General features: G+C 43.7%; 1 protein-coding gene across 1 annotated transcript in view; it reads left to right on the top strand.

Annotated features, from left to right (window-relative positions):
* The first annotated feature begins 399 nt into the window (after positions 1-399).
* Positions 400-27631, top strand: part of LOC124803347 (cadherin-87A-like) — a 146356-nt gene continuing 119124 nt past the window's right edge. The window contains exons 1-2 of the mRNA XM_047264533.1: positions 400-478; positions 23970-24107. Coding sequence (XP_047120489.1) covers positions 400-478; positions 23970-24107 — 217 coding nt within the window. The remainder of the gene's footprint in view (positions 479-23969; positions 24108-27631) is intronic.

Genomic DNA, 27631 nt, shown 5'->3' with positions numbered 1-27631 from the left:
GCAGAGAAACTGTTGGTGATTCGTCGTACAGCTATTGCTTGGGTCTCGGAAGAATTGATCTTGCCTAGCCATTGGTTGCACTACAAAGTAAACTGTTTTAGATGACGTTGAGGTGATGGTTGGATTTTCTGGAGGATGGTGTATAAGAGTGGTCCAATGTTATCTGTACGGAGCAGGAATTGGATTGGTGGAGGGAGTTAAGGTATATTAGCACTGGAGAAGATGTACTTATTACTTTATTTCGAAGGCATTGCTCTTCAAAATGTAAAAGTCGTTCTGTGTCTTATTTGTGTCCCATATTTAGCCACTGGGACTACACGTTTTCATAAAAAACATAGCACAAAATACATTGTCGGAGGGCTGTTGCCAATTAACGTGGGTGTCTGATGTTGCAGGGAGATGGGGGCAGCGGTGGTTGTCCGACTGCTGGCATGGTGTCTGGTGGCGGCGACGGCGTCTGCCCAAACTGCCGGAGCAGGTGTGTATCTACCGACCATTCTAGCAGCTTTTTGCAAAGGTGTCATACGAAACCCAAAATAAGATACGGTACCTCCTAACCAGCCTCCAACCAGTGTACTGCATACTCTCGAAATGCTTAGTAACCTAGGTAGGGAAGTCACCTACCGCTTTCCTACAACTTTCTCCAGGTATTTCCACTTTCTCATCCCATTTATCTAACATACTATAAGCTATTCAATTATGTCCCCACAAACACCAACAAATTTCCCTAGCTACCAAACCTTTCTTCTTCATCAATCTAACAGCCACGTACTCCCTCGACCGGGCGTACGTCGTATTCAAACAACCTATTCACTCTAGTTGAAACTACCTTCTGCCACATCCTCTCTTCCAGCTCCGATGTCATGGAAACAACAAATATTTCCCTCTAATTCTTAATAACTAAGAAACCCATCCATTCCAGTAGCCATATTCTTCTCTCACCCATCCTGTCTAATGAGGATTCCAACCTTAACCTTTATTCAACTAATTCTATCAACAGTTTAACTCCAACACTCCGACCACTCAATCCTTTCCATACAACTACACACCCTCCTGTACAGGCAGACATCTACGTCAGTGCTCATCCCATCAAAATTTCTAACTCACAATTACTAGAAACGGTCATACTATTTTTACGTACAGTAACATCTCGTGAAAGATGTTTAGCATCAGTGTCAGAAAATATGCTATTCTCAGACATTTACCTCCTTGAGCCCCAGTAGTGTCTGCCTGAAACCACCATTTTATTAAGTTTTTTTGATGTACCAGCGCCTTTCGCATGAACCATCGATGCTAAGACGGAGACTTCTAGTGGTACACTGAGGTACTTCTACAAATGTAGTGCATTGTGGGTTGTAGGAATCACTTATAACGTTCAAGGCCACAGATGGTGCGGAGATGCTGACTTGCCTTTTTTTTTCGTAGTGGCCATATTGAGAAGATCATTGATGGTGAAAGTAAGTATATCTAAGTTATTGTAACGTATATCTGAATTTGCACTATTGCTTTTATGAATATTATAAAAATGACGGTTTGTAATTGTGATATAAGATTTGTTAAATTTTAGGCCATTTTTTTGCCATTTAGGATTACAAATTGTTTCAGGCGTTATGAGTTCACAGAAGTTTGGAGATGTAGGATTTTTCCTAGGAAATCCGCATTTGCCTTTAAATATATCACATGAAACGATGGGTGGTTGAAAACTGAATGTCCCAGTGGTTCTAAAGTGAAACCACCTCATTACAACAACTGGCTGTTTACCTTTTGCTAATTTCATCTTATATTCGGACTATGACAATAAAGATTAATTTTGTGGAAAATTTTACGTTTATATTTCAAAGTGCAACCATCTCCTTAAAATAACTGATTGTTTACTTTTTACCAATTTCTTCTTCTGTTCGTTGCTTACCGTGACAATGAAGGTTAGTTATGTGAAGCGCGCCCGGTTGGCAGTGCAGTCTAACGCACGGCCTTCCGTGCGGGAAGGAGCGCCTGGTCCCCAGAACGAATCCGCCCTGCGGCTTCGTGTCGAGGTCTGGTGAACCGGCCAGTCTGTGGATGGTTTTTAAGGCGGTTTTCCATCTGCCTCGGCTAATGCGGGCTGGTTCCCCTTATTCCGCCTCAGTTACACTATGTCGGCGATTGCTGCGCAAACACGTTCTCCACGTACGCGTACACCACCATTACTCTACCACGCAAAGATAGGGGTTACGATCGTCTGGTGTGAGACGTTCCCTGGGGGGTCCACCGGGGGGCCGAACCGCACAATAAACCTGGGTTCGGTGTGGGGCGGCGGAGGAGTGAAGTGGACTGCGGTACTCGTCGTGGGGTTGTGGACCACTGCGGCTGCGGCGGGGACGGAGCCTCTCCGTCGTTTCTAGGTCCCCGGTTAACATACAATACAACACAATAGTTATGTGAAAATTTTCATAATTTTTTTTTTCGTATTGTGGGCAATGGAATTTTAGAAATTATCTTGACTAAAATATCTGTTAACCTTTATATTTTGTTCAAATATATCAATATATGTGGAATACTACATGAATAGTTAGTTAGATGCCCAGCAGGGAATCACCCTGCACATACGTGACACTCATTAACAACACTGACAATGTGGTATTCCCGAAGTATCTGAGAGCGCATTGCTGCTTCCTTCTTATGGCATGCTGGTATATTACACGCTATAGTTGTGATGCAATCGGCATAGCTTCACTTTCACTACTAAACTTATGTTATTACCTCTTCTTAGATGTGAAGGTAGCTGATGACGGCCGAAACTTGTAATTTTTCGTTCAAATTATATGTTACTCTGCCGGAAAACAAAGCATTTTCGAAAGAAGTCCAACATGATTGAGCGCAACACAGTTCCCAAATGGTTTTGCTATAAGCAGGCAAGCAGCTAGGCTGCTTCTTTTGTACGTTGTCCTGAAACGATGACGTGCGCTCCTTCCTGGGACCTTTTCAACTGACACAGTTCCTCAGCTTACATTTCGTGTCCAGTGTTTTTTGAGATTCACTCACAGCTGTTCAGCTGTTAATGGCTTATGCTCAGCATATGGCTCATATTGCATCCATAAGAAAGCGCTTTGTTTAAATCTACTTGTCCCTTAGCAGTACTTGTTTCCACGAAAAATGAAGATAATTAATTATGTCACACCTTCAGAAGAGTTCATTTTCAACTAGTGTGTCTGCAGTAAGGCGTTCCATAATGGTATTATTCCAGCAGTTGTATATAGAAAACTGTGAATAACTTCGTCTCGGACATATTTAATAATAATTAGACAATGTTTGTATGCAGTAGATTCATGTGACACTTTCACATTAAACGTCTCCTTAAGAAATTTCGCTATACGGGGCGAGTCACTAACTATTTCCACCAAGAATAACTCCGAAAGTATGGTAGTAGCTGAAACGTTTGTGGGAGAAAACGGGGACCTTAATAGGTCGTTCGTTTTTTGTTGCTAGGTGGGGTCGCTTCAGAAATATGATGGTCAAGTTTTTTTTTTTTAATGAGGTACAATAGTTTGACACTTATTTTCTGACAGCTGCTATCGAGACGAATCCAGTGATGTGTAACAGTAAGGTCTTTGAAGGTCAACGAAGGTCACAAACGTGGCATGAACGTCCATTTACAGAAGGTGTTCGAAGTGATGACTATCGGTATCGTGGATTGAGTGGTATTCGTTATTACTTCGGCACTTATCGAAGCACATGCTCTGACTATTCTCTCTCGTATATCGTGCAAATAGCAAATATTCGCCGAATACGGCGTACAACACTAGTAGGAACGGTAAGACTAGTATCGTCGAATCAAGCGAATGTGAATTATGTATTCCATGGAAGATCAAGTCAATATGCTTATCATTTACAGAGAATGCCAACGAAATTCAGTGAGAGCTAGAAACTTATTCACTGAAAGATATCCTCAACGTACTCACCCCACACGTCGCACATTTAAATGTGTGTATAATAAACTGAGAGCAACTGGATCTTTAACGCATCGGAAACATACCCGGCGAAGGAAAATTACTAACGAGGAAACGGAAATTGGTACACTTGCCACTATGGTTCGAGATCCTTGTGACACTTCGCATCAAGTCGCAAGGGAATCTGGCATGAGCCAGAGTAGTGTTGTTCGTTTTCTGCATCGACATAAATATCATTCTTACCGTATCAGTCTCCACCAAGAATTAACTGTTACGGACTGTATGCGTCTCATTGAATTCTGCCGAGGGGCTCAACTTCAGATTCAGAGGGATGACACATTTATTAATTTGATTTTATTTACTGACGAGGCTAAATTCACGAACCATCGAAATGTAAATTTACATAACATGCGTTATTGGGCAACTGAAAAATCATGTTGGCTGCGGCAAATTGCACACCAAAAACCGTGGTCGGTGAATGTATGGTGTAGGATTCTGGAGGACAGAATTACAGGCTGTAGAAAAATTTCCTCTACCAGTCACAATAAAACGTTATTTATTTGTCACACGACCTGTTTCGGACTTTCGACCATCCTAAGGTGTTTATACATTCATGTACATGTTTATATTGCTGGAGTTCACTGTATGAATACAGAAAAATTATTTGCTGGTGACTAAACAGATACAAGTGGGACAATTGTAAGTGGCAAGGCAGCATTTGTCGAAAATTTATCTGTACTTACATAAAGATGAGACACCATTATTATAGTTACGCTGTGATGACAGTTTTTCCACTTAGTGTGACATATAAATAACTTAGTGTGACATATAAATAACCTTTTATTGTGACTGGTAGCGGAAATTTTTCTACAACCTATAAAGGAACAGTCACGGAGTTCAACAGCAACCACTATGGATAAAATTTATTAAGAATTATAGGCCCCTATATCATCGAAGGAAATCTTAACGGTAGGAAGTACACGACATTCCTACAGGAAACATTACGTCTGTTATTGAAAGAAATATCTTTAGGAACAAGGAACAGATTGCGGTATCAATACGATGGGTATCCGACACATTTTTCGCTGGTGGCTAGGAAATGAGTTGCAGGAACACTCCCCAAATCGTTGGATTGGACGCGGAGGAGATGTGTCGTGGCCAGATTGTTCGCCAGACTTGACGCCTCTGGATTTTTTCTTGTGGGGATTCGTAAAAGACATTGTTTATGAAGACATTCCCCACTACACCTGAAGATATGCGAGAGAGAATTGTCAGAGCATGAGATTCGATAAGTGCCGATATGATAATGAATATCTATGACAAGAAGATTTCAGCACTACATTGATACCAATGGTCATCACTTCGATCACCTTAAGTGGAAGTTCATGCCATCTTGGCCTTAAAAGACCTTACTGTTACACATCATTGGATTCGTCTCGATAGCCGCTATCAGAAAATAAATGCCAAACTATAGCATCCCACTTAAAAAAAAAAACAAAGTTGACCATCATATCTCTGAAGCGACCCCACCTAGCAACAAAAAACCAACGTCGTATTATGTCCCTCGTTGCCCCATGCAACTTTTGTCCTACAAATTTTTCAGCTACTATCGTACTTTCGGAGCTATTCTTGGTGGCAATAGTTAGTGACTCACCCTGTATACTTACCGCTGCGGCGTACTGGGTGTCTCACTTATCTTGACAGCCCCTGTAACCAATCATCCAGAAGCATTACACGACAGAAACGTCAGCCTCCTGGGACGATTGGTGTGCACTCCTTTCACTCTAAACACAGTCAGGTGACATTAATGTGACCACGGCCTCTGTTCGACGTCAGCGTGCAATAACCACTTACAGACGGAAGGTAGCAGCAATAGCAGTAGAGCATAAGTATGTACATCTACATCTATACTCCGCAAGCCACCTGACGGTGTGTGGCGGACAGTACCTTGACTACCTCTACCGGTTCTCCCTTCTATTCCAGTCTTGTATTGTTCGCGGAAAGAAAGATTGTCGGTATGCCTCTGTGTGGGCTCTAATCTCTCTTATTTTATCCTCATGGTCTCTTCGCGATATATACGTAGGAGGGAGCAATATACTGCTTGACTCTCGGTTAAGGTATGTTCTCGAAACTTCAACAAAAACCCGTACCGAACTACTGAGCGTCTCTCTTGCAGAGTCTTCCACTAGAGTTTATCTATCATCTCCGTAACGCTTTTGCGATTACTAAATGAACCTGTAACGAAGCGCACTGCTCTCCGTTGGATCTTCTCTATCTCTTCAATCAACCCTATCTGGTACGGATCCCACACTGCTGAGCAGTATTCAAGCAGTGGGCGAACAAGTGTACTGTAACCTACTTCCTTTGTTTTTGGACTGCATTTCCTTTAGGATTCTTCCAATGAATCTCAGTCTGGCATTTGCTTTACCGACGATTAATTTTATATGGTCATTCCAGTTTAAATCACTTCTAATGCCTACTCCCAGATAATTTATGGAATTAACTGCTTCCAGTTGCTGATCTGCTATATTGTAGCTAAATGATAAAGGATCTTTCTTTCTATGTATTCGCAGCACATTGCACTTGTCTACATTGAGGTTCAATTGCCATTCCCTGCACCATCCGTCAATTCGTTGCAGATCCTCCTGCATTTTAGTACAATTTTCCATTGTTACAACCTCTCGATATACCACAGTATCATCCGCAAAAAGCCTCAGTGAACTTCAGATGTCATCCACAAGGTCATTTATATATATTTACTAAGATGGTATCTGTCCTTTCGGGCACGTCCAAAAGAACAGATACCATCGGTGACCAAGCAGCTCGTTAGAATGAAATTCCAATGAAATGAACACCCTTAGCTGCTTACAGGCGTTGACATACGTCAGGGGGAACAGGTGAAAATGTGTGCTCCGACCGGGACTCGAACCCGGGATCTTCTGCTTACATGGCAGACGCTCTATCCATCCTAGCCACCGAGAACACAGAGGATAGTGCGACTGCAGGGATTTATCTCTTGCACGCCTCCCGCGAAACCCACATTCCCAACGTATTGTCCCGCACTACATTCGTAGTGCCCCCGGCCATTTTACTCATTACTCGCGGCGCGTTGCCGATTCCCGTAAGAGTTCGGGCACTGTTTATACATTCGCACAGAAGAAGATGGTCAAGCGGCCGGTGAGCCTGAAGTATATATTTAGTTAGATGGTATCTGCTCTTTCGGACATGTCCGAAAGAACAGATACCATAGGTGACCAAGCAGCTCGTTAGAGTGAAATTACAATGAAATGGCTCAGACGGACAGAGCGTCTGCCACGTAGGCAGGAGATCCCGGGTTCGAGTCCCAGTCGGAGCACACATTTTCACCTGTTCCCCTTGACGTATGTCAACGCCTGTAAGCAGCTAAGGGTGTTCATTTCAATTATATATATAGTGAATAGCAACGGTCCTACGACACTCCCCTGCGGCACCTGAAATTACTCTTACTTCGGAAGACTTCTCTCCATTGAGAATGACTTGCTTCGTTCTGTTATCTAGGAATTCTTCAGTCCAATCACACAATTGGTCTGATAGTCCATATGCTCTTACTTTGTTCATTAAACGACTGTGGGGAACAGTATCGAACGCCTTGCGGAAGTCAAGAAACACGGCATCTACCTGGGAACCCGTGTCTATGCCCCTCTGAGTCTCGTGGATGGTTCTCCGCAGCAAGCACCTGGTTTATACACCAATGCCGACTGCTGCTCACTAGTGACGAATGTTGGAATTTGCACGCCAGTACCACAACTGGAGAGCCACCGAGCGGCGACAGGTAGCCTTTTCAGATGAATTGTATTTTATGCTCCGTCGGACAGGTGCCGTTGGCGTGTACGGCGTGAGACGTCTGTAAGCAATCACCCTGCAACAGTCGTCGGCAGTTTTGGTGTGGGGAATGTTTTCGTGGCATTCCTTGGGTGATTTCGTCATTCTGGAAGGCACAGTGGAGCAAACGAGTATGCATCTGCTCTTGGGGGCGATGTCCATACCTAGACGCTGTTTGTTTTTCCGCAACGGATGAGTTTACCGTACTCCCGTGGCCATGACTATCCCCAGATTTAAACCCATTTCAGAATCTGTGGAACGACCTCGATCGGGCTTATCGCGGCATGGATCCTCAACCGAGAAATCTAACACAGCTGGCCACGGCACTGGAGTCATCTGCTCCACATCCCTATAGATACCTTCCAGAACATCACTGATCCTCTTCCTGCCGATCTCGCAGCGTTCCACGCTGCGTAAGGTAGTTATGCCGATTTTTCACAGGTGGTCATATTAATGTGACAGTACAGTATATGTGCGTGTTCCATTTCCAACCTAAGGTCCGGAACTGAGTCTGGATCTGGCAATAGACTGAACGCCGTGTGCCAGGGAGAATTGTATTACCAATTTAATTACAATGAATCGCTTGATTTCAACATTTGAAAACCTTACAAGGGGCAAATGTGGACTCTGACCACAATCTATTGGTTATGAACTGTAGATTAAAACCGAAGAAACTTCAAAAGGTGGGAATTTAAGGAGATGGGACCTGGATAAACTGAAAGAACCAGAGGTTGTACAGAGTTTCAGGGAGAGCATACGGGAACAATTGATAGGAATGGAGGAAAGAAATACAGTAGAAGAAGAATGGGTAGCTCTGAGCGATGAAGTAGTGAAGGCAGCAGAGGATCAAGTAGGTAAAAAGACGAGTGCTAGTAGAAATCCTTGGGTAACAGAAGAAATATTGAATTTAATTGATGAAAGGAGAAAATATAAAATGCAGTAAATGAAGCAGGCAAAAAGGAATACAAACGTCTCAAAAATGAGATCAACAGGAAGTGGAAAATGGCTAAGCAGGGATGGCTAGAACACAAATGTAAGGATGTAGAGGCCTATCTCACTAGGGGCAAGATAGATACTACCTACAGGAAAATTAAAGAGACCTTTGGAGAAAAGAGAGCCACTTGTATGAATATCAACAGCTCAGATGGAAACCTAGTTCTAACCAAAGAAGGGAAAGCAGAAAGATGGAAGGAGTATATAGAGGGTCTATACAAGGGCGATGTACTTGAGGACAGTATTATGGAAATGGAAGAGGATGTACATGAAGATGAAACGGGAGATACGATACTGCGTGAAGATTTTGACAGAGCACTGAAAGACCTGAGTCGAAACAAGTCCCCGGGAGTAGACAACATTCCATTAGAACTACTGACGGCCTTGGGAGAGCCAGTCCTGACAAAACTCTGCCAACTGGTGAGCAAGATGTATGAGACAGGCGAAATACCCTCAGACTTCAAGACGATTATAATAATTCCAATCCCTAAGAAAACAGGTGTTGACAGATGTGGAAATTACCGAACTATCAGTTTAATAAGTCACAGCTGCAAAAAACTAACACTAATTATTTACAGACGAATGGAAAAACTAATAGAAGCCGAACTCGGGGAAGATCAGTTTGGATTCCGTAGAAATGTTGGAACACGTGAGGCAATACTGACCCCTGACTTATCTTATAAGCTAGATTAAGGAAAGGCATAACTACGTTTCTAACATTTGTAGTCTTAGAGAATGCTTTTTACAATATTGACTGGAATACTCTCTTTCAAATTCTAAAGGTGGCAGGTGTAAAATACAGGGAGCGAAAGGCTATTTACAATTTGTACAGAAATCAGATGGCAGTTATAAGAGTCGAGGGGCACGAAAGGGAAGCAGTGGTTGGGAAGGGTGTGAGACAGGGTTATAGCCTCTCCTCGATGTTATTAAATCTGTATATTGAGCAAGCAGTAAAGGAAACAAAAGAAATATTCGGAGTAGGTATTAAAATCCATGGAGAAGAAATAAAAACTTTGAGGTTCGCCGATGACATTGTAATTCAGTCAGAGACAGCAAAGGACTTGTAAGAGCAGTTGAATGGAATGGACAGTGTCTTGAAAGGAGGATATAAGATTAACATCAACAAAAGCAAAACGAGGATAATGGAATGTAGTCGAATTAAGTCGGGTGATGCTGAGGGAATAGATTAGGAAATGAGACACTTAAAGTAGTAAAGGAGTTTTGCTATTTGGAGAGCAAAATAACTGATGATGGTCGAAGTAGAGAGGATGTAAAATGTAGACTGTCAATGGCAAGGAAAGCGTTTCTGAAGAAGAGAAATTTGTTAACATCGAGTATTGATTTAAGTGTCAGTAAGTCTTTCCTAAAAGTATTTGTATGGAGTGTAGCCATGTATGGAAGTTAAACATGGACGATAAATAGTATAGACAAGAAGAGAATAGAAGATTTCGAAATGTGGTGCTACAGAAGAATGCTGAAGATTAGATGGGTAGATCACATAACTAATGAGGAGGTATTGAATAGAATTGGGGAGTAGAGGAGTTCGTGGCACAACTTGACAAGAAGAAGGGACCGGTTGGTAGGACATGTTCTGAGGCATCAGGGGATCACAAATTTAGCATTGGAGGGCAGCGTGGAAGGTAAAATCGTAGAGGGACACCAAGAGAAGAATACACTAAGCAGATTCAGAAGGATGTAGGTTGCAGTAAGTACTGGGAGATGAAGAAGCTTGCACAGGATAAAGTAGCATGGAGAGCTGCATCATACCAGTCTCAGGACTGAAGACCACAACAACAACCAATACTTTTTTAAACGTTCGAGTTGTAGCACAATTCATGCTGGGAACAGGGCGGTACATCAGAGTTTCGATTTATCACTTCACAGGCAAGGTGATAAACCGCAGCAGAGATACTGGGGAAGTCCCGTCGGATAATGACGACAGAAGTGGCTCAGGATATTGCAATTACATATAAACCTAGATAACTACATCTGGGATGAAGTATCACAGTAAAAAGTTAAGAACCGGAAAGTTGAAGGCAGTTTTTGAAAAGTACATTAGAACTAATATTTAACACCAACTATAGAACTTAAGTGGAAATTTTTGAAAATATAATACCCGTAAATATGCACAGGAAAAATACCTATGCCTATGCACTATGAAACTAAAAGAATTAAAAAAATTAGAAATTACTGTCTCCTTCTTAACTTGGAAATTTCGTGGGAAGTGCAAGTGGTATAACTCAAGATAGTGTAATAGGTATACCAACGCTCACAATACATGTAAATCGCCCGACAAATAAGTCTGTCTCTGTCTTACACTGTTCACTAACTACGAACGATGGGATACTGTGCGATTGTTTGGGCGGACAGACTTACAAGGGTCGATCAGAAAGTGTTCGTCTGAGGGCATTGTTGCGTCGGATATGCAACATAGCGCGATTCCGATACGGGTATATAAGTAGCGACGTTTAGGCAAAGAACTAGTGTGGCATTCGTGTCTTTCCGACCCACGTGCGGTAAATGCGTGAACTACGGCGATGTCATATTAAATGGGTCCCAACAGGTCCAACGTGCTGCTATTGTTTTCTTGGCTGCCGAAGGACAAGTACCAGTGCATCTGAGAATGAAAAATGTGTATTACGGCGTGCAGTTGGGGCCTAACGTCGGGGAAAATTTAACAAGGGATACTGCTGCTTCATGATGAGGTACGTCCCCGTATCGCAAATGTCTTAAAGCAGAAAAGTGAGAGACAATTGAGCACCCTCCCTATAGTCCTGATCTCTCCCTATGCGATTATCGTGCCATCGGTCCCTTAAAAAAGGCCTTGAAGGATTGACGATTTCTATCGGACGAGGATGTGTAGCAGGTAGTTGGTTGGTTGGTTGATTGACTTTGGGGAGGGGACCAAACAGTGAGGTCATCGGTGCCATCGGATTGGAGAAGGATGGGGAAGAACGTCGGCCGTGCCCTTTCAAAAAAAAACCATCCCTGCATTTGCTGAAGCGATTTAGGGAAATCACGAAAAACCTAAATCAGGATGACCAGACTCGGGTTTGAATCGCTGTCCTCCCGAATGTCATTCCAGTGTGATTACCACTGCGGCACCTCGCTCGGTTAGCAGACATTCACGGATTTCTTCAAGCAGCAGGACATAGTGTATTCCCAAACGGACATTTTCAACCTGGTGCTTCGGTGGAATGATTGCCTCAATGAAACGGCGCATTTGCCTGGTAGGCAAACCGATTCTGCACTTTACGACCTTGGAACGGAATCTTCTTAATAGCTCTTTGCACAATACCAGCGCGAGGATTTAGGGGGAAGCGAGTTATACACTACATTGTATGAGGCGATGGTAATAATACAGGGTGTCCCAAAAAGAATGACCCGATTTTAACTTGTAATGATATTGAGACAAATGTCACTAGGTAACTGAAAGAGCGCTAGATGTAATCGGCATGGTCTAGAGTTTCAGAAAAAATCCGCTAGATGTCGCTACGAGCGTTGACCTGGAGCGTGCAGCCAGTCTCGCGCAATATGGCGTCCGCACAGAAGGCATATTGTGCTGTTGAATTTAGTCGTACTCAATCAGTGATCGCAGTTCAGGGGGCGGATATGTTAAACAATGTGTTCACGTTCCTCCCTTACCTTGTGACATTGATGAACTAAAAACCAGACTATCACCTAGGCACCAGATCCATTAGGGACATTTCAACCGTTCGAAATCTGCACAGTTCGACCCATGGTCATGTGATTGAGAAGGAACAACCGCAGTTAAACCAAATTCACGCAGACATCCTGCACTGACGGACAGAGACGGTCGAGCACTGCAGATGATTCTCGTAAAAAATCGTATGAAATCAAGGAATGGAACCATTCGTGAATTTCAAAGTACTACCAGCAGTACAACTCGCACAATTTGCATAATGAGTCAAAAAATAGTGGCGTACAGTGGTGGAGCAGCTACTCACAAGTTACACACGTCTGTAATCAATGCTACGCAACGCTTGAGATTGTGTAAAGAGGGATGCAAGTGGGCAATGGATGACTGGGAACGAGTGGTTTGGAATGATGAATCTGTGGCAGTCGGATGGAAGGGTATGGGTTTGGCTAAGGCGTGGAGAACGTTACGGTACCTGTCATCAAGTGAAGTGCCAGTTGCGTACAGTGTACTGGAGAGGAACAGCTCGAGGACAATGACTTATCAGCGTGATAATGCACCCTGTCGTAAATCAGGATCTGTGAGAAAATGGTTGGTAGACAATAACATTCTTGAAATAATGATGATGATGATGATGATGATGTTTGGTTTGTGGGGCGCTCAACTGCGCGATCATCAGCGCCCATACAATGTCCCAATTTCTACACAGTCCAATTTTTTACACAGCCTAATCTAGCTACTGTCACGAATGATAATGATGATGAAATGATGACAACACAAATACCCAGTCCCCAGGCAGAGAAAATCCCCAGTCTGGCCAGGAAACGAACCCAGGACCCCGTAAGCCAGAAGCAGCAACGCTAGCCACTGGATTACGAGCTGCAGATATTCTTTAAATGGACTGGCATGCCGAGAGTTCCGATTTGATACTACCTGAATATGTTTTTGGGTATTTTAGGACATCGCTGCAGACTGCTGCATCCAACATCATTGCCTTCTCTGGTTTCGGGTTTTGAGGAAGAATGGGTTGCCATTCCTGCATGGACATTGAGACACCTCACTGCAAGTGTCCCAAATAGAGCTCAAGCTACCATAAAGGTTAAGGATGGACTCGCTCCATATTAACGTCGACTAATAGGTTTCCGGATACGTTAAATAGGAGCCATGACCGGGGTGACTGACTGCCAATAGAGACAAAGTAGTCGTTCCATGGTAGGGACAGGAGCCAATACCAGAGGCAAGTCCCACCACAACGTGCTCCCAGTGCCCGAGGAACCTGTAGCTTGTGGCTGCAGTATAGGTAACTGTGCTGTGCGTTTTGGAACCTGACAGGCAAAAATTACGTGCTCATAATAAAGTTGAAAAGTTTTTCAATTAAATATCATGTACCATAATGATAGACAATAATAGTTGTGGTGCAAATATGGCGGTAGGTATAATGAGGTGTGACAGTGAGGGTTGTTCTCACTAAGACACGGTCCGTCCTGATAGCTGAGTGGTCAGCGCGAGAGCGTGCCAAGCAAAGGGGTCCTGGTTCGATTCCCTGTTGGGTCGGAGATTTTCTCCTCTCAAGGACTGAGTCTTGTGTTGTATCCGTTATCATCATCATATCATCGTCCGCCCCTGGTAGCTGGGGGTCAGCGCGACGGAATGTCATACCTAACGGCCCGGGTTCGATTCCCGGTTGGGTCGGAGATTTTCTCCGCTCAGGGACTGGGTGTTGTGTTGCCCTTATCATCATCATTTCATCCCCATCGACACGCAAGTCGCCGAAGTGGCGTCAACTCGAAAGACTGGCACCAGGCGGTCTAACCAAAGGAAGGCCCTAGCCACACGGCATTTCCATCATATCATCCCCATCGACACGCAAGTCGCCCAACTGGCGTCAACTAAAAGAACCAGGAGACCGGTCTACCCGGCGGGAGGCCCTGGACACTCAACCTTTCATTTCATTTACAAACAGACGGTCCAGTCAGGTTAATGCGACCACCGCCTATATTAAATATCACAGACGGCAAGGGGCTCGTAATGCGGAAACGGAGCGAAATGTCTGACGTCGAAAAGGGCATGATCATAACTAACGACCGACGAAGCAAGGAGGACCTAAAAAGAAGACTGTCACAGGCAAAGAGGGCAATCCTGGTAAGAGAAGTGTGTGTCACCGCCAGACACCACACTTGCTAGGTGGTAGCCTTTTAAATCGGCCGCGGTCTATTAGTATACGTCGGACCCGCGTGTCGCCACTGTCAGAGATAGCAGACCGAGCGCCACCACACGGCAGGTCTAGAGAGACGTACTGGCACCCGCCCCAGTTGTACAGCCGACTTTGCAAGGAACGGTTCACTGACAACTACGCTCTCATTTGCCGAGACGATAGTTAGCATAGCCTTCAGCTACATTTGCTACGACCTAGCAAGGCGCCGTATTCGATTGATATTGAGATTCTATTAATGTATCATCAAGAGCGATGTTCTACAAATGTGGATTAAAGTTAAGTGTTCCAGAAGCTACGTACTTTTCTTTATAGCATTCATTACGTATCCTGTTTCAGACCTCACGCCAGCCTGCGTGAGTTTAAGCGCGTGCCTTTCGGCTTCCTCTCATTGTGTCTAGGCTGTCTTGCCTAGACACAACAAGAAGCCTACTGGTAGCAAACGTAGGCATTATTTTGGTAAATTAATTTCTGAAAATGTAGGTTTGGAGCACAGCATCGCATGGCAGTGAATCACGGACAGTGGGAAAACCGAAACAGAAGGGAATCGAAGCGTCTGAGATGTGGTGCTACAGAAGAATGTTGAGAATTAGGCGGAATCGTTAGGTAAGGAATGAAGATGTTCTTCTCAGATTCGGCGAGGAAAGGAGCATATGGAAAACACTGACAAGAAGAAGAGATAAGACGGCAGGGCATGTATTAAGACGTCAGGGAATAATCACCGTCGTACTAGAGGGAGCTGTAGAACGTGTAAACTGCAAAAATTGTGTGGGAGGACAGTGACTGGAATATATCCAATAAGTAATTGTGGACGTCAGGTAGAAGTGCTACTGAGAGATAAAAAGGCTAGCGCAGGAGGGGGTTCCGTGGAGGACCCTATCAAACCATGCAGAAGACCGATCACTCAAAAAAGAAAGTTATTTTATCCAATGTAATATGGATCCATTAACTCATTAGTTCCGATTACTAATTGGTACATCAATTGGCAAACTATAGTTATATTCCTTGTTAAAACTTCCTGTCTGACATGTGATAGGCCGCAGTCTATATACAAAACTGTTCCTTTAGTTTCGGCTCCAACTGCAGGAGACTTCGTTAGTAAAACGCAATTGATTCGGGGCTCCAGGGTCCACCGAATTTCTAAAGCTGCATACAAAGGACTATCATTCCTCAGGCGATGCCGATTGCGAGATGATCTCTGCTGGTTCCATTGCTCACTGTTAAATGTATTAGATCATTATCCTTTTAGCGCAATGTCGACATCCATACTTCATCTAACTTAACACCTTCTTTTCAAAGAAAATTTTTAATGTGTTTACAAACCTCTGTGGCCTCTCTGTGCATATGCCCTTGATAATGGTTTGTCTTTGCTAAAATGCTCGTCTCACTGAATTGCATCTTGTAATTTCCACGCTGGGTAACATGTTCTGCTACGGTCCATTTGTCAGTGTGTCCCTGGCGGCAGTTCCTTTTACGATCGGTTAAGCAGATGTTTAACACTTCTTTTTGTAGTTAAAATGTGTACTTGACCACCACTACATGGAATTATGTGCATCGAAGGTGCCGCTAGTGCATGCTATACACCTTTTAAAGTTCTTAAGCTCTAATTTTTTGTCTTCGTGGTGGGTCTAAGGGTTATCTGAATTACCTCATACTTGGCAGTCACTTCTCCTATGCGTTCCGTTATCTTAGCAAACGGGAAAAAACTTTCCTAATTGGGGACCGGTGTTCCTCGTTAGTCCTTGCTGTTTTCCTTCTCGGAAAGAGTGCTTGATCCACCTCATGTAACAAATAGTGGTGCGCTCTATGCAGCTGCATAAAATCTGTAGCCTCTCGACCCCTTGATGCAGCTTCCGTTTTAGTCGCGAGGATGTCTTCCGCAGTCAGATGTGAAACGTCAGGGAATTGTTATATGCACTGTGTCTCAAAATAAAAATTATGTTTGAAGAGCTCTCCACGCACGCGTAAGAAATCGGAGGTGAGTGGCGGGTACATTCGTCGCTTGCTTGGCCCTTAGTAATTCAGTCGAGATAGAGCGCTTCTCGGGAGCGGATAGCGAGAACTTCACGAAAACGGTGATCCGGTGACTGTAGCACGGAGGAAATTTTACAATGATCGTGGAATTCATAATGTAAAAGACGCTCCAAGTGTTCTCCTTAACCACAAATGTATCAAACGTTTAAGGAGACCGGTTCAGCTCTGGCCTAACCGAATTCCGGCGACCATGCTCATCAAGAACGGGAGAATCCGTGGAGAGTGTAAATCGGTCTGTTCGTGACGATCCTAACTTCTCCATCTGTGAGTATGCAAGGTCTTTAAACGTGCATAGATCACAATTGCACGAATTCTGTAAGAAGGCCTTAAACTGCATCTTTACAAAATCCAATTGGTGCAAGAATTAAAGTCTCAGGATGCCAGACATAGTCTGCAGTTCGTTAATGATGTGACTGAGTGCCCTTCATTTAACAACGACTTGTTTTCTGATGAGGCTCATTTTCACCTGAATTGTCACCTCAATAGGCAAAATTGCTTCCACTGTAATGCAACGAATACTAAGAAAAAGCATGAGAAACCCTTTCTTTCGCTGTAAGCTACTGTATGGGCTACGAAGTCGGGTCGAGGAATAATTGACCCGTACTTTTTCGAGGACGGGAGCGATCTTGCAGTTACGGTGCATTCGGAACGTTATGTGACGATGTTAAATGACTTTTTACTGCCTAAATTACAAAACGTTCCTGGATATAACCAAATAACGTGATTTCAGCGGGACGGAGCCATAGTATACAAGTCCAATGCGTCTGCAATGCGAGTTCGTGAAATTTTCTCTGGTAAATTGATTTCCAGGAGGAATGAGGTAAATTGGCCCCCATGCCAATTTGCGTCTCATCGATTTTTACTTATGGGGATAAGTCAAATCCAAAGTGTATGTCAATAATCCGACTTCTATGGAGCAACTAAAAAAAAAGTAGCAATAGCGAAATGTCAGCCATCTCAGTAGGTTTAAATGACGTTATTTGTAAGAAGAAAATTCCTAAATTGTATATTTCGATAATAAATACAGATTCTGCCGACAGTCTTTAACCTCTGTTTTATTTTCACACGCCAGTTATAAACTTTCTTTTGAGACACCCTCTATATTCAACACAGTTCGTCAGCCTGGAAGTTTTAACTGAAGTAAACAATGGTCGTGACCGAGCAAGGTGGCGCAGTGTTTAGCACACTGGACTTGCCTTGGAGAGGACACAGGATCAAATCCGCGTCCTTCCATCCAGGTTTAGGTTTTCCGTGATTTCCCTAAATCACTGCAGGCGAATGCCGGGATGGTTCCTTGGAAAAGGGCACGACCGATTTCCTTCCACATCCTTGTCACAATACGAGCTTGTGCATCCTCTCTAGTGATCTCGACGGGACGTTAAACCCAGTCTTCCTTTCTTCCAACATACAATGTATGATACTGTTACTTTTATTAAAAAAATAACAGTTAATCTGAAAACGGCCCAAGACTGAAATTATACGACTGTGCTGAGAATAATAACTAATGTTAAGAGTAGCAAGTGGTTATGGAGTTATTACAGATAGTGCCGTAGATTGGCCGATGATATACCACGCAGCTCATGACAAGCTTTCTGCAAACAGTACTGGTTTAAGTCCGAAGCCTTAGTTTAGCCGATGCTAAGCTAAGAGGGGCACCAGGGATGCCATAGTGTGAGACTTGTACACATTTTGTATCACAATTAGACTAGCGAAAACTGGCACGACTGACAATGCATGAGGGAAAAGGGGATGGGGGCGCCAAATAATAACTCGCTTGTTTGGAAAAATGTCCTCGAACTCACCTTGTCTACAGTTGTAATCATATTGTTTTATACATTATTCTGAATGCCCCCAAAGCTTCTGTTCACCAACGTGCTTTTTACATGGCTTGAAATTATCCCTAATAGTCCTGTAGTATCGGCAAAGAACGGTGGCATACATTGACCGCCATACATATTTTACATGCTCCCCTACAAATTTTAGATACTGGAAAAATGTGATGGATAGTACTTATCGCAAGTGCGCTATCGATTGCTGTATCGTTCGATAGTGATATCAGGCACTTTGAGTCGATTTTTATATGGCTTATAAAGGAAGTGCTTGAAACGGCACGCGTAGTGTTGAAGGGAAAGTAATTGTTTGCGATTTTCATATGCAACTTAGCCTGTTTAAGAATGACTCACTACATCTGAACAATATATATTAAATGTTTGTGACAGATGTGTCATTGGATGAAGCGTCTATGCTATCCTTTCCAAGCTTTCAGTAATAAAACTCCTCTTCCACTTCATACTGGATTTATTGCGTGCTAGGAGTCTGATCTGCACCAATCTCAGATCTACTGGATAAATTTTCGAGAATGTCCCAGACGTATCCTTCGTAATGTCTAATAGTCATCTCAGAATGGTAATGTGCACCTCACTTTTTCCCAATACGAGTGGAACATTGTAATTCTTTTTTCAGAATCGGATGGTGTTTGCATTCCCTTCTCAAGAGGTTTTCTTCTTCAACACTTCCTCTGTGATAATACACTCCTGGAAATGGAAAAAAGAACACATTGACACCGGTGTGTCAGACCCACCATACTTGCTCCGGACACTGCGAGAGGGCTGTACAAGCAATGATCACACGCACGGCACAGCGGACACACCAGGAACCGCGGTGTTGGCCGTCGAATGGCGCTAGCTGCGCAGCATTTGTGCACCGCCGCCGTCAGTGTCAGCCAGTTTGCCGTGGCATACGGAGCTCCATCGCAGTCTTTAACACTGGTAGCATGCCGCGACAGCGTGGACGTGAACCGCATGTGCAGTTGCCGGACTTTGAGCGAGGGCGTATAGTGGGCATGCGGGAGGCCGGGTGGACGTACCGCCGAATTGCTCAACACGTGGGGCGTGAGGTCTCCACAGTACATCGATGTTGTCGCCAGTGGTCGGCGGAAGGTGCACGTGCCCGTCGACCAGGGACCGGACCGCAGCGACGGACGGATGCACTCCAAGACCGTAGGATCCTACGCAGTGCCGTAGGGGACCGCACCGCCACTTCCCAGCAAATTAGGGACACTGTTGCTCCTGGGGTATCGGCGAGGACCATTCGCAACCGTCTCCATGAAGCTGGGCTACGGTCCCGCACACCGTTAGGCCGTCTTCCGCTCACGCCCCAACATCGTGCAGCCCGCCTCCAGTGGTGCCGCGACAGGCGTGAATGGAGGGACGAATGGAGACGTGTCGTCTTCAGCGATGAGAGTCGCTTCTGCCTTGGTGCCAATGATGGTCGTATGCGTGTTTGGCGCCGTGCAGGTGAGCGCCACAATCAGGACTGCATACGACCGAGGCACACAGGGCCAACACCCGGCATCATGGTGTGGGGAGCGATCTCCTACACTGGCCGTACACCACTGCTGATCGTCGAGGGGACACTGAATAGTGCACGGTACATCCAAACCGTCATCGAACCCATCGTTCTACCATTCCTAGACCGGCAAGGGAACTTGCTGTTCCAACAGGACAATGCACGTCCGCATGTATCCCGTGCCACCCAACGTGCTCTAGAAGGTGTAAGTCAACTACCCTGGCCAGCAAGATCTCCGGATCTGTCCCCCATTGAGCATGTTTGGTACTGGATGAAGCGTCGTCTCACGCGGTCTGCACGTCCAGCACGAACGCTGGTCCAACTGAGGCGCCAGGTGGAAATGGCATGGCAAGCCGTTCCACAGGACTACATCCAGCATCTCTACGATCGTCTCCATGGGAGAATAGCAGCCTGCATTGCTGCGAAAGGTGGATATACACTGTACTAGTGCCGACATTGTGCATGCTCTGTTGCCTGTGTCTATGTGCCTGTGGTTCTGTCAGTGTGATCATGTGATGTATCTGACCCCAGGAATGTGTCAATAAAGTTTCCCCTTCCTGGGACAATGAATTCACGGTGTTCTTATTTCAATTTCCAGGAGTGTAATATCCCTTTCAAGATGCGTAAATCTTTTTATGTTCCTGCAATAGAATCTTTCTGGAATGATTTTCACGGCATCAGTGTAAAAAAAAATCTGCCCAGTATTTAAGTATTTAATTTTACGATGTAACCGCCTTCCTGGCGATAATGACTGTCGAAAAAATAAATATATCAAAGTAAAAGTCTTTACGAATATTAATGTTGAAGAAGGCAGCTGAAATAAAAGTTTTTTAAGTTGGACGGATGTTACTCAAAATATTGGCATGAACTTCTTTTCGTTGCTCCGCTGCAGTTTTATAAGCGATATGAAAAGCGACTGTAGGTGCCTGAAAACACCATCGAACGATACACAAAGATGGTCAGATCCTGCAGAAAGTGTCATCACTTCTGTCTCTAAGCTGGTTGTAGGTTGTGTTCCAAAAATGAACAGCATAGGAACAGAAGTGATTACACTTTCTGCAGGACCTGTCCATCATTTTACAGGACAATGCTCAAGCACGTACAGTGCAAGATGTTACTGATGTGTTTGACTGATGGGGCTGCTAAGTGCTACACCACCTACTGCACACCCCTGACCGAAGCCCTCGTAAGTTCAACTCTATTTCCAAACTGAAGGAAACATTGCACGGCATTCGCTTCAGAACTGCTACAAATTCGTCGGACATGGACCGCGCCACTCGAACCGTCAACACAACTGGCACTTCTAAGAGTATCTTACGACTTCCACATCGCTGGCAACGGGTTATACACAATACTGATGACTACTTTGAAGATCAGTAAAACTTTGGAAGACGTATCTATTTTGTACGACCTGTAAAAATATAGTTGCCTCTATTAAAGTTCCCAAACTCGTATCTGTCGTTTTCATGGAAAAATAAGTGAAATGAGCCATATAAGCAATGTTGATTACTGTTTTGTTAACCGCCCTTGTACTGCCTTATCCCAAGTAGTCTTACCATGTTTCCTGCCTCAGATATTAGTACATTGTTTTTTTAGTATATACGGAATTTCAATATACAGGGTGGTCCACTGATCGTGACCGGGCCAAATATCTCACGAAATAAGCGTCAAACGAAAAAACTGCAAAGAACGAAATTTGTCTAGCTTGAAGGGGGAAACCAGATGGCGCTATGGTGGGCCCGCTAGATGGCACTACCATAGGTCAAACGGATATCAACTGCGTTTTTTTAAATAGGAACCCCAATTTTTTATTATATATTCGTGTAGTACGTAAAGAAATATGAATGTTTTAGTTGGAACACTTTTTTCGCTTTGTGCTAGATGCCGCTGTAATAGACACACACATATGGCTCAAAATTTTAGACGAACAGTTGGTAACAGGTAGGTTTTTTAAATTAAAATCGTGTGAACATTTTATTTCAGTTGTTCCAATGTGATACGTGTACCTTTGTGAACTTATCATTTCTGAGAACGCACGCTGTTACAGCGTGATTACCTGTAAATACCACATTAATGCAATAAATCCTCAAAATGATGTCCGTCAACCTCAATGCATTTGGCAAAACGTGTAACGACATTCCTCTCAACACCGACGTTTCTGAGATTCCAGATTCTCGCGTAATTTGTCTACTACTGATGTGCGGATTAGCCACGACAGCAGCTAAAACACCTACTTGGGCATCATCATTTGTTGCCGGTCGTGCTTGACGTTTCACATGTGGCTGAACACTTCCTGTTTCCTTACATAAGGTAACTATCCGGCGAACGGTCCGGACACTTGGATGATGTCGTCTAGGATACCGAGCAGCATACATAGCACACGCCCTTTGGGCATTTTGATCACTATAGCCATACATCGACACGATATCGACCTTTTCCGCAATTGGTATACGGTCCATTTCAACACGGGTAATGTATCACGAAGCAAATACCGTCGGCACTGGCGGAATGTTACATGATACCACGTACTTATACGTTTGTGACTATTACAGCGCCATATGTCACAAAGCGAAAAAAGTGGTCCAACTAAAACATTAATATTTCTTTTCGAACTACACGAATGTGTAATAAAAAATGGGGGTTCCTATTTAAAAAAACGCAGTCGATATCCGTTTGACCTATAGCAGCGCCATCTAGCGGCCAACCATAGCGCCATCTAGTTTCCCCCTTCAAGCAAGACATGTTTCGTTCTTTGTAGTTTTTTCGTTTGACGCTTATTTCGTGAGATATTTGGCCCGGTCACGATCAATGGACCACTCTGTATATTCCAATTGTCTGACTAAACACTTTATTTACATTCTCAGTTTAGTTCTGTATTGTGAATTATAGTAACTGCGAAATGATTATGCGTCTTTATGTTAAACGATATAACTGACAGTATGACAGAGTTCTTACATATTTTTAACATTATAAAATACAGTATATTTGGCGCTTTTTTGTTGTTCAGTTGTCTGTAAACGAATAGTACTAATTACAGTTAAACGAATCGACGGTACATGTTCCTAGCACTAGACGAACGTACTATCAGCGAACAATTTGACATGAAGTTGTTGAAAATTACATTGCAGAGCTCAAGGTGAAATTACATATATGGGCCCGATCTAATGACATAGCAGTAAATCAAATGATCCAAATTGGCTTCGAAATCGTATGAAAAATCGACGGTAACGTTTCAATTTCCAGAAAGTACCAGTCCCTCTTTCCCGCTATTCGATTATTTTCCATCATCAGAATCTTTTTATTGCATTTTTTTTGTATCTGAAGTTCTGTTTTAGTATAGCTCGCTGACGGTTGTTCCTGTCATGTGCCGAAAGTCTTCCACTTCATCTGACTACTTCTCCAAAATATCCGCTACTGTTGAAAACTGCTCTTTCACATAGAAGTCGCGAATTTTTCCCCGTATAAACAGTGTGAAAACACACGGAATACCAAATTCTGTTGTCTGCCAAATCCAATTTGTTTGGTGAATCGAAAATTGGAGTTTATTCGTCGTTCTCTTCAGATTCGTTATACTCCGATTAAAATTATTTTGTGACTGACGTTCTTTCTCGAGCGCCACGGTTGCTTGCTGCTCGACCTGGCTTATAGGTACGTAACAACGTCTCCCTCCCACGACACTGCAATCTGTCACAAAGTAATTTTAATCGGAATATAGACCCGCATCTAAACTAAATTTAATAGGAATATAGAGCCTCAGACTGTATTCCTAATTAGTAATTGCAGATCTCTTTACTGGCAGTAATACGGAATTTCTTGCGCCCTATTCTTTTTCGGCTTCACAATAAGCATGTGCTCTGATGCTTAGATCTGCAAATCCAACCAGCTATGTACGGAGACAAAGATTTCTTTAACAGACAATTGAATTCTTCTGTTACAGCATGGCAGACTCCGAAATTCATAGAGCCATCGGACCACGCAGATTTCACCTTCACAGAGAATGAAGAATCCCCAGGTGGCATCATTATTAATCTCAACGAACATGCCACGCCCATAATCGCCTTAGTCAACTACGCAGGTAAGACGTCTATCATGGGTTTAGCACATAGTGCTTAATGTAGTTCGTTTTGCGTGCTTCTGTATGATACTAACCATTAATAAGTTTTCGACTGTGTTCACGTTTTCAATTTCCTTACTTGTTCTTCTCTTTGATAGAGTAAGGTTCACTTGGAGACACTTTGCGGGAGAGTTGTCAAATTCTGTAAAATAAAAAAAAAGGAGTGACGATTGATATCTTGTTTATAACAATACTAGCTGAGAAACCGAACTGCGTTCGCAGTGAAATATCGAAGAAATTTCAATGTATTCGTCAAAACATCTTTGAAATTATGCAGGAGATTCGGTGCGAAATGATCTCGGAAAGTTTCCGTATGCTGGCCGCAGCTGCTTCGAGAATCTAAAAAAGATTTTGTAAGCTTCTCTTTGGCAATGCCTCTTGATAGCTCTACAGACGGCTATTGTTCCCGCTGTCAAAAGCGCTGCCAGACGTCAGTGATTTTGCCGGCCTAAGTGGCCGAGCGCTTCTAGGCGCTACAGTCTGGAACCGCGCGATCGCTACGGTCGCAGGTTCGAATCCTGCCTCGGGCATGGGTGTGTGTGATGTCCTTAGGTTAGTTAGGTTTAAGTAGTTCTAAGTTCTAGGGGACTGATGACCTCAGATGTTAAGTCCCACAGAGCTCAGAGCCATTTGAACAATTTTTTGTCAGTGATTTCCTCAAGCTGGCTCGACTGCCGGAGTGTCTCAGTAGCAAGAATGCACGACACGGCATTTTTCACACATCTCAATGTTTATTACGTCATACTTCTTTAACTATGTGTTTGACAGTGACATATTTGTGTATCTACATTCAGCAGCATACGCAGATACTGTCTGCAAAATACGTTCTGAGTAGAGTTACACTACTGGCCATTAAAATTGCTACACCACGAAGATGACGTGCTACAGACGCGAAATTTAACCGACAGGAAGAAGATGCTGGGATATGCAATTGATTAGCTTTTCAGAGCATTCACACAAGGTTGGCGCCGGTGGCGACACCTACAACGTGCTGACATGAGGAAAGTTTCCAACCGATTTCTCATACACAAACAGCAGTTGACCGGCGTTGCCTGGTGAAACGTTGTTGTGATGCCACGTGTAAGGAGGAGAAATGCGTACCATCATTTTTCCGACTTTGATAAAGGTCGGATTGTAGCCTATGGCGATTGCGGTTTATCGTATCGCGACATTGCTGCTCGCGTTGGTCGAGATCCAGTGACTGTTAGCAGAATATGGAATCGGTGGGTTCAGGAGGGTAATACGGAACGCCGTGCTGGATTCCAACAGCCTCGTATCACTAGCAGTCGAGATGACAGGCATCTTATCCGCATGGCTGTAACGGATCGTGCAGCCACGTCTCGATCCCTCAGTCAACAGATGGGGACTTTTGCAAGACAACAACCATCTGCACGAACAGTTCGACGACGTTTGCAGCAACATCGACTATCAGGTCGGAGACCACGGCTGCGGTTACCCTTGACGCTGCATCACAGACAGGAGCGCCTGCGATGGTGTACTCAACGGCGAACCTGGGTGCACGAATGACAAAACGTCATATTTTCGGATGAATCCAGGTTCTGTTTACAGCATCGTGATGGTCGCATCCGTGTTTGGCGACATCGCGGTGAGCGCACATTGGAAGCGTGTATTCGTCGTCGCCATACTGGCGTATCACCCAGCGTGATGGTATGGGGTGCCATTGGTTATACGTCTCGGTCACCTCTTGTTCGCATTGACGGCACTTTGAAAAGTGGACGTTACATTTCATATGTGTTACGACCCGTAGCTCTACCCTTCATTCGATCCCTGCGAAACCCTACATTTCAGCAGGTTAATGCACGACCGCATGTTGCAGGTCCCGTCTGGGCCTTTCTGGTTCAAAAAAATGGCTCTGAGCACTATGGGACTCAACTGCTGAGGTCATTAGTCCCCTAGAACTTAGAACTAGTTAAACCTAACTAACCTAAGGACATCACAAATATACATGCCCGAGGCAGGATTCGAGCCTGCGACCGTAGCGGTCTTGCGGTTCCAGACTGCAGCGCCTTTAACCGCACGGCCACTTCGGCCGGCGGCCTTTCTGGATTCAGAAAATGTTCGACTGCTGCCCTGGCCAGCACATTCTCCAGATCTCTCACCAATTGAAAACGTCTGATCAATGGTGGCCGAGCAACTGGCTCGTCACCATACGGCAGTCACTACTCTTGATGAACTGTGGTATCGTGTTGAAGCTGCTTGGGCAGCTGTACCTGTACACGCCATCCTAGCTCTGTTTGACTCAATGCCCAGGCGTATCAAGGTCGTTATTACAGCCAGATGTTGTTCTGGGTACTGATTTCTCAGGATCTATGCACATAAATTGCGCGAAAATGTAATCACATGTCAGTTCTAGTATAATATATTTGTCCAATAAATACCCGTTTATCATCTGGATTTGTTCTTGATGTAGCAATTTTAATAGCCACTAGTGTAGTAGCCACTAGTGTAGTAGCAAAGAAGTAACAAATTTAAACGTCATGCACTATGAGACAGTTTTCAGGCATCTTATTGTTTATGACATATCTCATGAGGTGTGGTGGGTAGGTGGTTGTTACCCCCACAGCGATGGTTGCCTGACTGTAACGGATATGTGTATCGAGTTTGGCTGAAATCGGTACAGCGAGTTAGGAGGAGATGTGGAACATTTTTACATACATATACACGTACATACTGGTACATATATTTTAAAACAGGTATGGATTTTCAAAACTAAAGTGTAAACATATTTTTAGATCACACAAAAAATTACATTGCCCTTCCACATATCTAATAGATTGCACAAAATATTAATAATGCAGAAATATTCATCTAAAGAACACAAAAATTACATGTTTATAATTTTCAAAGGCTAATCATAGAGACTGATCCGAATAATTTCACTTAACTTTCGCCATTTTTAATAATTCAATTTCTCTCTCTGCTAATTTCTTCGTGACTGAAACATTCGCTCCACAAAGGCATTGGTACCAGGGATACCGAACAAAAATCCTACTAGTTTGAAAATATTTGGTTCACGTTGCTCAGTTACTGAAGAAAAGAACTTAAGGCAGTTTGCAACATAATCACTATCTTTGTTCAAACTCCCGGGAAGGTAATGTCGGTGATTACTGAACTCAAATACTCGTAGGTTATCTACGCAACTATTTTCGCTTGGGTTAAGCAGTTCTACAGCCATTTCAAAATATTTGAATTAGCTCCCTTCCCATAGAGACAATGCTGCAAGAGATGCATAACGGCTGTCATCTGACGTATCATAACTTTTTTACAGATACTGAAGCATACTGCAATAGAAAATGTTAACGTCTTTAGTTACCTTTCTGCTGTAGGGCTGAGGAGAGTTGGAGCTTGCCTCAAAATTTCAGCCTACTCCTAATTCACAAGATCAAAGAATGGTTTGGCTGGAACACAGATGTGATTATATATTTTCAGACTATATTTTCAACATTATTATCTAATCTGTCACT

The sequence above is a fragment of the Schistocerca piceifrons genome, chromosome 6 (assembly GCF_021461385.2).
Source record: "Schistocerca piceifrons isolate TAMUIC-IGC-003096 chromosome 6, iqSchPice1.1, whole genome shotgun sequence".
Classification (NCBI taxonomy): Eukaryota; Metazoa; Arthropoda; class Insecta; order Orthoptera; family Acrididae; genus Schistocerca; species Schistocerca piceifrons.
This window is presented reverse-complemented; position numbering and strand designations above follow the sequence as displayed.